The 13196-nt window shown below is 56.9% G+C and overlaps 1 protein-coding gene across 1 annotated transcript in view; it reads left to right on the plus strand.

Annotated features, from left to right (window-relative positions):
* Nucleotides 1–7803, plus strand: part of ASS1 (argininosuccinate synthase 1) — a 43174-nt gene extending 35371 nt beyond the window's left edge. The window contains exons 14-16 of the mRNA XM_081103122.1: nucleotides 2608–2764; nucleotides 6177–6242; nucleotides 7517–7803. Of these exons, the coding sequence (XP_080959248.1) occupies nucleotides 2608–2764; nucleotides 6177–6242; nucleotides 7517–7562 (269 nt within the window). The 3' untranslated portion in view covers nucleotides 7563–7803. The remainder of the gene's footprint in view (nucleotides 1–2607; nucleotides 2765–6176; nucleotides 6243–7516) is intronic.
* Nucleotides 7804–13196: the final 5393 nt, after the last annotated feature.

Here is a 13196-nt window from a genome sequence, read left to right on the forward strand (position 1 = left end):
CGTCAGGAGACAGAGGCCTCGCCTCTGGTTGGGTTATGATCTTGGGTAGGCCCCTCTCCTCCCTGAGCCGGTTTCCCCTCCTGTAAATAAAGGGCACCAGGTCTACTAAGCTCCTGTGATAGAGCCCGCCACTCCGCTCTGGCGCTTGGCTTCCCCGGGGCCCCTGCAGTCTTGGAGCACAGGCAGGGAAACTGAGGCCAGGGAAGCCTGTTTTCCTCAGCCCCCTGCTAGAGGCCCTGTTTATCAGGACCACTGTCTCCCTCTCCTCCTGCCCCACCCCCAAACCTCCTGGTCTGCCTGCATGACCTTCTCCAAGAGCAGCCTCGGTCCCGGGAGACCCTGCCCCCACTCTGCAGGTCATCCTGGCAGAACCCCAGCTTCGGGACCCATCTCATTTGGGGGCGTGGCTCGCCTCCTCTCCCCTCACCTCAGTTTCTTCAGCAGTAAAATGGGTGTAATGTAAACTCGCACAGAGGGTTGTCATCCCCGTTAGTACAGTGCTTGGCCCAGGTCTGGGACCTGCAGGGTCTCCCCCATGCAGCACACCAAGCTCACTGCCCCCCCCCCTCGACCCCCGGCTGGGTCTGCTGGGAAAAGAAATCTGAGCTGAAGACCCTTGTGCGATGAAGACCGGAGACCCTGTGATAAAGCCCAGGCCAGGTGCTCCCACAGGGGTCTCCATGCCCATCTCTCAGCCCGGGAACTTAACGGTCTAATCATCCCGACCTAGTCAGAAAGATGGCGGGGGGGGGGGGGGGCATTGGGGTCCCCTACCCGCAAGGGTCTAGAGCAGTGGTTCTCAACCTTCCTAATGCTGCGACCCTTTAATACAGTTCCTCATGTTGTGGTGACCCCCAACCATAAAATTATTTTCGTTGCTACTTCATAACTGTAAATTTGCTACTGTTATGAATCATCATGTAAATTCCTGATATGCAGGATGTATTTTCATTGTTACAAATTGAACATAATGAAAGCACAGTGATTAATCACAAAAACAATATGTAATTATATATGTGTTTTTCCGATGGTCTTAGGCGATCCCTGTGAAAGGGTTGTTCGACCCCCAAAGGGGTCGCGACCCACAGGTTGAGAACCGCTGGTCGAGACTGAGTCAGGAGCACTCACAAGCTCCCATTCCGGGTGTCTGCCTCCTGCATACAGTGAGGGCTGGCGGAGGCCGTGTTCAGTCTCAAAACCCTGCATCCTCCCGTTGCACCCACACAGCCCCCCGGGGAGTGCGCACTAATAGCATCTCCTTGTGCGAGCGAGGAACTGAGGCACCAAGAGATAACCTTGCGTGTCGAGGTGGAGCTGGGATGTGAACTCAAGTGGCAGGTCACTGGGCAGGAACCTGACCTCTTCTCTTCCTGCCCGGCCTCCCCCACCTCTGCAAGCCCCCGGCCCCATCCCAGAGGCGGCCCGCGCCCCTTTCCCACCGAGAGCCCCAGCCCATGCCCCTGGAGGCCTGGAGCCCCAACAATAGCGCAGACCCCCGGCTGACCCGGCCTTTTATCAGGGCAGGAGATCACGAGCCATCTGGCCCCACAGCTGCCCAGGTGGGCTCACCTTCCCAGCTCCATTTCAGAGAAACCCTACCCCTCCAGCGTCCTGTCCCTCCCCCAACCCTGGCCGGCCGCCTGCTGGCCCCTCGGCAGCAACTAGAAAGGAGCCGCTGTTCCCGGTCTGAGCCTGCCCTTCCTGGGGACTGAGCACAGCTCCCCTGGCCTCCGGGCTCTGGGGACAGTGGGTGCAGTGAGGAGGGAGGGGAGGGGGTATTCCTGTTTCTCCGGCCCTGGCGGGATGCTCCGGCCCAGGCCCCTGGCAGCTGTGTGATCTGGGGGAGGTTTCTCACGGGCTGTTCATGAGGAGTCAGAGCTTGGGCCCACATTTGCGAATGAAAATATAACACCATGGAGAAGTCAGGTCGCTGATTTCTGAGGGGCCTGCCCAGCCTGGGGGTGGGCCTCTTCCTGGCTCTTGGTCAAGACACCAGTGTTCACAGCAGCCCCTGAACCCAGGGCCTCCACCCCCAGGAAGCCCACCAGCCCGGGAGGGGGCTACTGAGTCACCCCCTCAACAAATGGGGACACAGAAGTGGAGGCCACATACACAGGCTCTTCTGTTTTTTAATATATTTTATTGATTTTTTACAGAGAGGAAGGGAGAGAGATACAGAGTTAGAAACAGCGATCAGCTGCCTCCTGCACACTCCCTACTGGGGATGCGCCCACAACCAAGGTACATGCCCTTGACCGGGATCGAACCTGGGGCCTTTCAGTCCGCAGGCGGACACTCTATCCACTGAGCCAAACCAGTTAGGGCTATACAGGGTCTTCTTGCCCCCAAAACTGCCACCCGGCTGCTGGGCCCAGGTGACACAAGCCTGAGTCTTGCCCGGTCTCCTGTCCTCATAAAACAGCTCCCTGTGGGCAAAGGACGGGGTCCCTTCACCCCAGCGGGTTAGTGTCCCTCCTGATCCTGGGGGACAGCTGCTCCTCCTGACCCACAAGGTCACAGGTCGGGGCCTCGGCTCATCCCTGGGTGTGGTCGTTCCCAAGGACACGCGGCGCCGGAACACAACGCCCTCCTGTTCCTTCCCCTCAGGCTTCTGGCACAGCCCTGAGTGTGAATTCGTCCGCCACTGCATCGCCAAGTCCCAGGAGCGCGTGGAGGGGAAAGTCCAGGTGTCTGTCTTCAAGGGCCAGGTGTACATCCTCGGCCGGGAGTCCCCGCTGTCCCTCTACAACGAGGAGCTGGTGAGGTAGGTGCCCCCCACCTGCCCCCTCTGGCTCATGCCCTGATGGCCAGTGCCCCTTCTGACTGGCTTTCTCATCAGAGATGTGCCTGTGCGCGGGCAGGGCAGGGGGGTGGGGAGAGAGGCACCAAACGATCGCCCGGATGTAGAGTTAGGAACCGTGGCCCCGGCTGTGCGGAGGGAGACCCGGGGCGTGGTCACTGAGAAGTCATCTTTGAGCTGACCTCCAAAAGAGTTCGTCACGTGCCAAGGCTTTGAGCCTGGGGAGAATCCGGAACATTCCGGGCACCACAAGAGCGCGAGGGACAAGGGGCCGGAGCGTGAGGGTCCGAGAGCTGGATCTTAAAGGGAGGGCGTGATCGGATCTGTGTGTTTCGAGGGCCCCTCCGGCTGCTCTAGAGAGTGGATCTGAGTGTGGTGGGAGCGGCGAGGGTGGCACCCAGGGCTCCCTGGGCCCTGGGGGTGGCCTGGGCCAGGCTGATGGTTCTAGGAAAGGAGAGAAGCAGGCAGATCTGGCCAGTATTCAGGAGGTGGAATCCAAAGGGCTCGGCTGTGGAGGGAGGCGGGCAGGTCCCGCATCAGCCTGGGTTTGGGGTATGGGCAGCGGGTACCTTCTGGTGGCAGATGCTGAGTTGAGAATGTTCTTGAGGAAAGAGCATGCTCTTGGGGGTGGGTTTGCTTCGAGACAGGCCAAGAGGACTACCTGGACATGCGGGTCGCGTCGAGGAGAAGGTGGGTTGGGGACAGTGGGCAGCGGTAGACATCTTGATGTCCCCTGACCCAAGAGGGGCCTGTAGGGTCAGTGAGATGGACAGGAACGAGGAGAGAACCTCGGGGCTTCCTCACGACACGCCAGGCGGGAGGGGGGGTGGTGACGAGGCCAGGGGGCTGGGTCGTAGGTAGCCAGCAGATGCCCATTAGCCGCGCCTGTGATTGCATCGTGAATGAGAGTGTCCTTGACCGAGGAGTGAGGCATCTGTTTGGGGGTCACCTGAGAGGTGGGGACAGACCCCTGGGGGACAGACAGCTGCACCTGACTCTGGGCCCAGCTTCGCTCCGCCTGAGGCTCGCACCCCCATCCCGGGGGCCAGGTGAGAATTACAGCACGAGTTTTGTTTGGCAGTCAATATAATTTTTCTCTTCCCCTCTCTTTGCCATGTTGCGTTTCTCCCCCCTTCAATCTTTCTAAACACTTTATAAGCCATAAATATAACCGAATCAGTTTAGATCAGTCGGGGTAAATGTCAAATTATCTTCTCTCTTTCTCTCTCTGGCTCTTTCCTCCCTCCGCCTCCCAGTCAACAGCCTCTAATAATCTGTCCAACCCTTCATTAAGCCTTAGAGTCTCACTCAGGGAGATTAAATGAATCAAGTAAAAAGGGAAAGGGGAAAAAAAGAGAAAAGCAGGAGCATTTATTCTCACTGTGTCTCCGACGAGTTCCCTTTTCTTTCTGATTTCTACATCGCTGACTTGAAAGCCCGTGAGTGACAGCGTCACAGGGCCCCGCGAGGAAGCCGCGAGAGGTAGCAGAACTGGAAATGCCGCGCACAGTAGGTAGAAAGTAACGTAATTATAGAGCAGGTCAGAGCCACTCGAATGAACAGAAATAAAAGCACAGAGGTTTTCTGTAGACTGTCAGGGGAGGTAAAAAAAAAAATCATTGTAAACTCTTTTCCACCCCCCAACCCCAGACCTCGGTTTGAAAAAGAGGTTTGTCGGTGCCTGAGAAACGTCCCTGGGAACGTTTCGGCAGCCTCGGCCTCGCAGGACAAGTCTGCCCCGGCCGGGGCCCTCACCTGGCGAGGCTGTGGGGTGGTCCAGAGGGCCCATTTGGGGAAGGGGGGGGGGGTGTTTTGCCACAGGAGACGGGGTGGAAGGACAGATGCACAGGCTGGGGGTGGGGAAGGGCTCCTGCCTTCTCCCCCAGCCCCCGCCCCCAGGCTGAGCACAGGGACCCTCGGACAGCGGAAGCGAGGCCAGTGTCCCTAGGCTGCTGCTTTGGTTTGGCCCAGTTTTTCCTCTGCCCGGGGAGGGGTGCCACGCTGCAGCCCCTCTGAAGTCTGACATCCTGTCCCTTCACAGGGAAGGTGCTGGTTGGTGGCTGGACGCTTCAGCCAGCTGGGCCCTGGCAGGGCCGGCAGAGGCGGAGAGGAGGGGGGTGGGGGCGTGGGAGTTCTGTGTGCCAGCTTCAAGCCCCATGAAGGTCAGGGCAAGGGCAGAGGGGGAACAAGTTTGGGGTGGGGGGCAGGCTAGAGATCCCATTTTTGTTGTTGTAAAAAGTCCACAAAGAGCCAGTCAGAGGCACAGCCTCGGGGGGCTCAACATGGCGTGCACTCCCTGTCCCCTCCCCTCCCGGCCCCACCTCTCCCGGAGAAGGCTCCTGAGGGGACAGGCCGCCTCCTTGTCACGGAGAACCTTGAACCGGCTGTGTCCTGAGGCTGGAGTTTGGCAGACAGGAGGACAAGGGGCTGATTCAGGGCAGGGCCTGAGAAGGGGCCCGTGAGAAATGGGAGGGTCCCCCTTCCCGCAGAGGATGGAGGGAGGCCCTGTGGAGTCAGACCTGAGACCACAGCGCCCTGAACTTGTCCTCAAAGAGCTTACCACAGTCCTGATGAGCTGACAGGTGATCGGTGGCTTCCGTCTGCCCGCCCATGGGCACTCTGCTTATCTAGCTCCGGTTCCTCGGTGCCTGGCACGGCTCCTGGCAGGCAGGCAGTCGGTGCCTCATGAATATATGAATGAATGAATGAATGAATGAGCGGATGAACGAATGGTGCAATAGTCTGCCCGTTCCATACGCCAGGTGCCAGGTGCCAGCCGAATGGTTTCACGTGGAGCCCCATTTCCAAGTGAAAGGCCGCAGCCCGGGGCGCAGGCAGGGTGCTGGCCTGAGCTCTGTGGTGGGGAGCGGGGTGCTAGGACGCACAAGGAGGTAGCAAACCTGCAGGACTGCGGCTCAGAAGGGTTTCCGAGGGCAACTAGGGGGAGCTCCCAACTACCGACTCTGGGGGTGGAAGCGAAGGTGGGGAACGAAGGTAAACATCTGTCCCGTGCGTACAGCTGCGGTTGACCCTCACTTTCCATGACCCTGGCGTGGGGTGGGGGTCCCATGTGAGGGTGGAGTAGACGGGGTCTGGCTGGTTGGACACACAGGTGGAAGGTGACTGGGCAAATCCAGATCCCAGGCTGTTCCCGTGTGCGCCCGGGGCTCCCCGGCCCTCAGCCCCTGGACTCCATCGCTGTTCTTGGACCCCCCACAGCCCCAAGGGCGGAGCCGGCTCAAGCACATGTCCTCGGTTTACCCACGTGGTGCTCTGGCTGTTGGAGGACCTGCTCTTCCCATCTGTGCAGCCCCAGGGGTCCCCCGGGTGCAGGGACAAGGCCGGGGTGCTGACAGGCTTTGCTCTCTCCTTGCAGCATGAACGTGCAGGGCGATTACGAGCCGATCGATGCCACCGGTTTTATCAACATCAACTCCCTGAGGTGAGGAGCTCTGGGCCCTGACGGGTCCTCAGCGCCCCAGGTGTGGGGAGCAGACTTTCTGAGGCCTGACCACTCTGGCTGCTGCCTGCCCTGGACAAGCCCCGCCTTCCCGTCCCTGGGTCCACGGCATCCTCGGGGCCTGCTCCCGTTCTCAGCGGGGCCAGAAGGCACACCTATAACAGCCAAAAGGGTCCTGGGCACGTGGGTTCCCAATTCTGGGGCCCTACCCTTTGAATCTGATGTTTACTGACACCCTCTCCACCTGCAGGGACTCCCCTGGGAGCCCCAGCAGGTTACCTGGCCAGCTCCTGCCTTCAGGTCGCCATACCTGAGCTGCAGGTCCAGCTGGGAGCCATCTTAGCCACGTGGCTCTCCGTGACCCAAGGGGGTGGCACACATCTGAACCTCAGACCTGGGTTCAGACCCTGACTGCGGTGTGCTCTCAGACCCCTTCAGAACGCGGGAATCCCACGTGGAGTGGTGAACTGTGCCTGCTCACAGGTGCAGGGAAAGCGGGGTAGGAGCTCATGGAAATCAAGCACGCGGGGAGAGCCGGGCAGCGGGCCCTCCGCCTGGGCGTGACCCTGGGGCTGGCCTGCACAGGGGCAAGCGGGGGCATTGATTGCCAGCAGCTACCAAAGACTAAGCCACGTCCAGGCATCGCCTAGGTTGTCTCATTTAATTCTTACACAAAATGCAGCTCTGGGAACGGGCCCAGAGAGGTTAGGTAACTTGCCCATGGTCACACAGCTAGGAAGCCGGGATGCTGAGTCCAGAAGGGTTTTAATCACCAACTTCCTTCTCACGGGGCTTGGCGTTGGACACATGCGCCAGGAACACACCACCATTTCCTCCCAGAGCCAGGCAAGATGGGAGAGTCTTCAGATCCAGCCCCACCACCCCGGACACTCTTCCCTCCGAGAGTCAGCTACCTCCACCTCCCTGCCTCCTTTGCCCTCTCTTTGTGTTTTATGACTACAAACCTTTTAAATGTCTCCAAACACAGTGGGTTTTCATAATGGCCTCTTCCTGTCTCCCATTGCCAGTTAAATGTTTTGTCTTTAACAATGACAAGCAGTCCCGTCCCCCGCTTAAAATAAATTAATTACATTATCCTGATTGGAGGGCAGAGGGAACGGAGGGAGGAAAAAGGACTTCACACACGTCTTAACAAACAGCTGCCCCCAGGCCCCAGCTCTGCCTGCATTAATTGAGGGGAGTGCGTGTTGTTATTGTTCATTTACATTTCTCTTTGTTTCCAATCTGGTCTACAGGCTGAAGGAATATCATCGCCTCCAGAGCAAGGTCGCTGGCAAATAGACCAGCTGACAATGAGGCTGGGCCTCCTCACTTCGCCCATCTCCCAAGTACAGGCGCTAATTGTCGTGATAATTTGTAGCTGTGACTTGTTCTCGGGGCGGGGCTGGCAGCCTCGTGGGGGTGCCAGGCCCCAGCTTTGTTCCCTAGTCCCCTGTAGCCTACAGAAGTGGCCAGTGAGGGGAAGGGAGGGGGTGGCTGTGGTGGGGAGCTATAAGATGACAAATAAAAAACAAGGTACATTAGTCTTTTGTTTCTTTATTTCTGCAGAGACAGAGGCAAGAGTGTGAGAGCGTGTGTGCGCACGTGTGTAGTCCGTCATGCCTTTGTGTGTTGTGATTGAAGTGCCCCCGAAGGCCGCCTTCTGCGTGAGAATCTGTTTATGTGGAAGAATCGACCCCTCTCTCCTCCGGCAAGAAATGGGGGATCCAGAAATGCCCACCTGGGTCCAACTATATCCAGCAGCCTGGCATTTGTCCCCAGCTGTGGCCCTGTGGCACGTGCCAGGGAAACCAAGAAGCGTTTAGGTGACGCTTGGGAGCTGTCCAGCCCACAGTGCCCAGCGAGCTCCTGAGAATGGAGGAGGAAGAACCCGCAGTAAAAAGAAGCCCCAGGGGAAGGGAGAGAAAAAGCAGGCGCAGAACTGAGTGGGCGCTTAGGGTGTCCACCTGGCCTACAAGCTTCCCTCTATCTCCTTCCCAAAACTGGGCCCCACTAGCCACGTGTGTGCTGTGACCCCGCCCCCTTGGTCGTGTCTGATTGGAACACGATGGACACCTACCCAGAGCTGGGCCAATCAGAATCTCACTCCCAGGAATTGCACCTGGAAAAATGGCCAAAAGCAAGGCTATATATTTGGTCAAACATTGAATTAACTCACCCTTAATGCCTTGGCAAGGCCAGACCAAACGATTTCGAGGGCCTTATACGGCCCGCAGGCCGGTCATTCCCCACCCTTCTGGAAATGGGATTTAGGACTTAAGCTTGGTGAGAGAGTTGCTGCTACTTACAACCAAAAGCATCTTTACCGGGAAGACTTGAGCGCTGGTTGCTCTGGGCCCTACCCTGGCTCTGACCTCCACTCCACAGCCTTTGTCAATGAGGGTTTCTTTCCAAAAAAGCTTTGCCTTCAAAACTTTTTCTCTGATTACAGAAGTTATAAAGGAATTACTTCATATTAACTTTGTGTCAGGCACAAAGCTACACACTTTGTTCACATTATTTCATTGAATCTTCAAAACAGTACCATGGAGATGCTTTTATCTCCATTCTGCAGAGAAACTGACTTGCCAGTGTTCACTCAGCCAGCAAGTGACAGAGCCAAGAACCAAGTCCTGGCCTCGCTGACCCCCCAAATCCTGTGTGTTTATGTCTTTAACCATTGTGACATGCTCATCATCCTTAAAAAAATAATAATCCTATAAAAATAACTACCACCCTTCATCTTACCACTTAGTTACAAGCACTGCTTAAACTTAGTGTATTTCTTCTCAGTCACATATTTCTAGGCTTACAAATATTTTTGCAGAGTTATTAGGTTGAAGTATTTTTAAAAATATATTTTATTGATTTTTTACAGAGAGGAAGGAAGAGGGATAGTTAGAAACATCAATCAGCTGCCTCTTGCACACCCCCTACTGGGTATGTGCCTGAAACCAAGGTACATGCCCTTGACCGGACTCGAACCCAGGACCCTTAGTCTGCAGGCCTGCTCTAGCCCAGTGATGGCGAACCTATGTCACGCGTGTCAGAGGTGACACGCGAACTCATTTTTTTTGGTTGATTTTTTCTTTGTTAAATGGCACTTAAATATATAAAATAAATATCAAAAATATAAGTCTTTGTTTTACTATGGTTGCAAATATCAAAAAATTTCTATATGTGACACGGCACCAGAGTTCAGTTAGGGTTTTTCAAAATGCTGACGCGCCGAGCTCAAAAGGTTCGCCATCACTGCTCTAGCCACTGAGCGAAACCGGGCAGGGCTTTTTAAAATATTTGTATTGATTTCCAAAAGGGAGAGAGAGAGACACCTCTATGATGAGAGAATCAATGACCGGCTTGCCTCCTGCACGCCCCCCACTGGGATCGAGCCCACAATCCAGGCATGTGCCCTGACTGGGAATCGAACCATGACCTCCTGGTTCATAGGTCAACGCTCAACCACTGAGCCACCATGGCCGGCCTAAGTTATATCTTAATAAAGCTGTTAAATACTGTTTCCTGATGTAATTGTTGGGGGGAGGGGTGGCCAGTGGGAAAGGACTGAGAAGAGCATGGGCCAGGAGAGCGCGAGGCTGGGGCGGTGGCAGCGCTGGCCAGAGGAGCAAAGGCTTCTCCAGCGGCGGCAGGCGGGAGGGGCAGCGTGAGCCGTTCAGGGACCAGACGAGCTACCTGACTGCATCCTGGCTGCTTCCCCTTCCCTGTGAGACCTCCGCCGCCCTGAGCCCGAGTTCCTCCGTTTGTAGGATGGGAGCATGTGGGCCCTTCCGCCCAGGGATGTTGGAGAGCCCACTGAGGCTCCGGGTGCGCCATCCGGGCAGAGCCAGGGTCATCGCTCCTCCGCGGAGAGGCACCGCCCGTCGCAGCAGCCGCTGATGACAGCGCCCTTCGCACACGCCTTGGCGGACAGTTCAGAAGGCCCTTCTTCCCTCTTTTATGCCTCGGGAGCCTCACAGCTGTCACGTGAGGAAGGGAGAACCCCATTTCTCAGGGAAAAATACATGAACCTTGGGCGGACGGCTGGGTGAGTCTTCCCCCGGGTCACCAACACTCAGATGAAGGCGGAGCGTTTTCCGTGCCCCCGAGGCTGCCTGGCACCACGGTGAGGCTGCTTGGACATCACAGGTTCAAGAAGGAAAAGGAGAATCATGCCTTCCCTTTAAAAAACCTATGAGGGCACGTTGGGTAAAGGAGGAAGCTCAGAGGCACCGGGGCTGCCCCCATCACAGCACTGATGGCAGGGCCGGCGGGGGCAGCTTGCTTGTCTGCTGCGAGCTCTGGGCTGGGACTGCTCCCGGCCCTGCAGGTTCTCTGAATGAGGAAGGCGGGCATGAACGAAGGAGGCTGCACCTGTCCCTGCTCCCTCGCTCTCAGCTGATTTCCATGAAGGTCTGCAGCTCACACGTGGGCAATGAGCCCTGCCCCGGGCTGTGGGGGAGGGGGGGGCAGCGTGGGAAGGGAGGGGCGCACACAGCCTCTGCCCCCAGGCCCAGGCCTTCCCATTTCCAGTTCTCCTGTGCCGGACTAGAGGGAGAGGGAGCAGCCCTCTGGAGCTGCCAGGAGCCAGGCTGCTGTGGGAGAGGCTAACGTCTCAAGGGGACAAGGGTGGCGTTGAGATCTGTCACTTCCTGGCCCCAAAGCTCCTCCTGTCCACCCAAAGGCTGACATCAGACCGTCCTGCCCCAACAGCGGCCTCGCCTCTCACTCCCCACTCCCAGGGCCCGGCCCGATGGCCCCTCTGGAGACTCTAAGCCAGTGGTTCTCAACCTTTCTAATGCCGCGACCCTTTAACACAGTTCCTCATGTTGTGGTGACCCCCCAACCATAAAATTATTTTCGTTGCTACTTCATCACTGTCATTTTGCTACTGTTATGAATCGTCATGTAAATATCTGATATGCAGGATGAATTTTCATTGTTACAAATTGAACATAATGAAAGCATAGTGATTAATCACAAAAACAATATGTAATTATATATGTGTTTTCCGATGGTCTTAGGCGACCCCTGTGAAAGGGTCGTTGGACCCCCAAAGGGGTCGCGACCCTCAGGTTGAGAACCGCTGCAAGCTGACCGTCGTTTCTCAGCTTCACACCTGGCCCACGTGAAACTCCCCTCTCATGGGCAGTTGTTTATTGCACAAGCCCTTTCCCCACGCCCCCTCTTGGAAGCAAAGAGCGTGTGGAATCGAGATTCAGGGGCTGGGCCTCAGCCAGCCTAGACCCGCCCACCCGGTGGGGCCTGCTGTCCTTCCACCGGGATCTGGAAGTGCCTGGCGGCTGTGGAGGAGCTGCAGCCCCAGCGGCTGGGCCTGGGCCGGGCTCAGAGCTGATCTGCACGCCTCTCAGGCTGGGGAAAGGGGTCAGCACAATCGATATCTCATCTGCAGCTCTCCTAGCGGAAGTGATGGCTATTGGAACACGGTAATGGGTGTTGTCTAGTGGAAGAGACTAATCTTCCCAGCTGAGGAGGGCTCCGCAGGTGGCCCGTGCGGCTCGCCGCCCCCAACCCGGACTGTGGAGGCGCTTTTAAAGCCGCAGTGGCCTCGCTGCGTGCTGGTGTCTCTCCCAGCACCTTCCTGGCACAGAGCCTCAGAGGGGGCCCGACCCAGCCCTTCTGAGCGCGCACTGGGAGACCGAAGCCAGTGATCTGCCCAAGGTCACACCCGCAGTCAGAAGAGAGCCAACCCGGCCGGCCTGGCTCAGGGGTTGAGCATCGACCTATGAACCAGGAGGTCACGCTTCGATTCTCATCTGGGCACAGGCCCGGGTTGCGGGCTCCATCCCAGTGTGGGGAGTGCAGGAGGCAGCCGATCCATGATTCTCTCTCGTCACTGGTGTTTCTATCGCTCTCTCCCTCTCCCTTCCTCTCTGAAATCAATAAATACATACATATATTTTTTTAAAAGAGCCAAACTAGAGTCTGGCCTTCAAACTGCTCATCCAATAGCACCCAAAATGCTGGCCATGGCAAACCCAGGGCCGTGAGCCAAACTTGGCCTTCAAGTATGTCGGGGTTTCCTACTGGCTGGCTCGGTATTTCCTGAAAACACGAGGTTTCAAATGCCATTGATGTTGCCCCAGTCCCCACCCCTCTCTTTCGTCTCACCCTCAGCCAGCCTCCCTCATTTTGACCTTGGACCAGTAAAACTGAGGCGCTGGCACAGTAGGGTGGGGAGGGAGGGACTCAGCCTCCCCGCCTGGAGAAGTGGGGTCCCCCGCACAGGCTTCCTTACCCCGGCGTACCCTTCCTCACCATGGAGGTTCAAGCTGTGAGCCCGTGACGGCCAGGGCTGCTCTGTCTTGCCCTGTGCTGTGGGTGACGCTCAGGGCAGATTTCAAACACCCTCACTGAGCAGTTGCTGTACGCCAGGCCATGTGCCAGGCTCAGGGGACACATCTAACACAAAGCCCTTTGCTTACTTATTTTTTAAAATATATTTTTATTGATCTCAGAGAGGAAGGGAGAGGGAGAGATAGAAACATCAATGATGAGAGAGAATCATTGATTGGCTGCCCGCAACCCAGACATGTGCCCTTGACCAGAATCAAACCCGGGACCCTTCAGTCCACAGGCGGATGCTCTACTCAGGGAGCCCAAATCGGCGACAGCAACAAAGTCCTTCAGTTGGTGGCTTCCTATGTGCCTCTGGGACCCTGGCTGTCAGCACTGACCCTGCAGCAGAATCCCACACACCTGTTACTGCGAGCAAGTGCCAAACTGCTACCTCTAACTTGCTGGGTGACCTCAGGCAGGTGACTTAACTTCGGGGCCTGATGGCCGCCCTGAGGAGTAAAGTATGTGCATAAAGAGCTTACAGCAGGGCAAGCTCCTGGTCACTGATGTTCTCTTCTTGCTAGTTATCGAGATCTCACCAGCCCCCCCCTTCCTCCCGGGCCCCTCCCCTGCACCCTG

This window comes from Myotis nattereri (genome assembly GCF_964212035.1).
Source record: "Myotis nattereri genome assembly, chromosome: 12".
Classification (NCBI taxonomy): domain Eukaryota; kingdom Metazoa; phylum Chordata; class Mammalia; order Chiroptera; family Vespertilionidae; genus Myotis; species Myotis nattereri.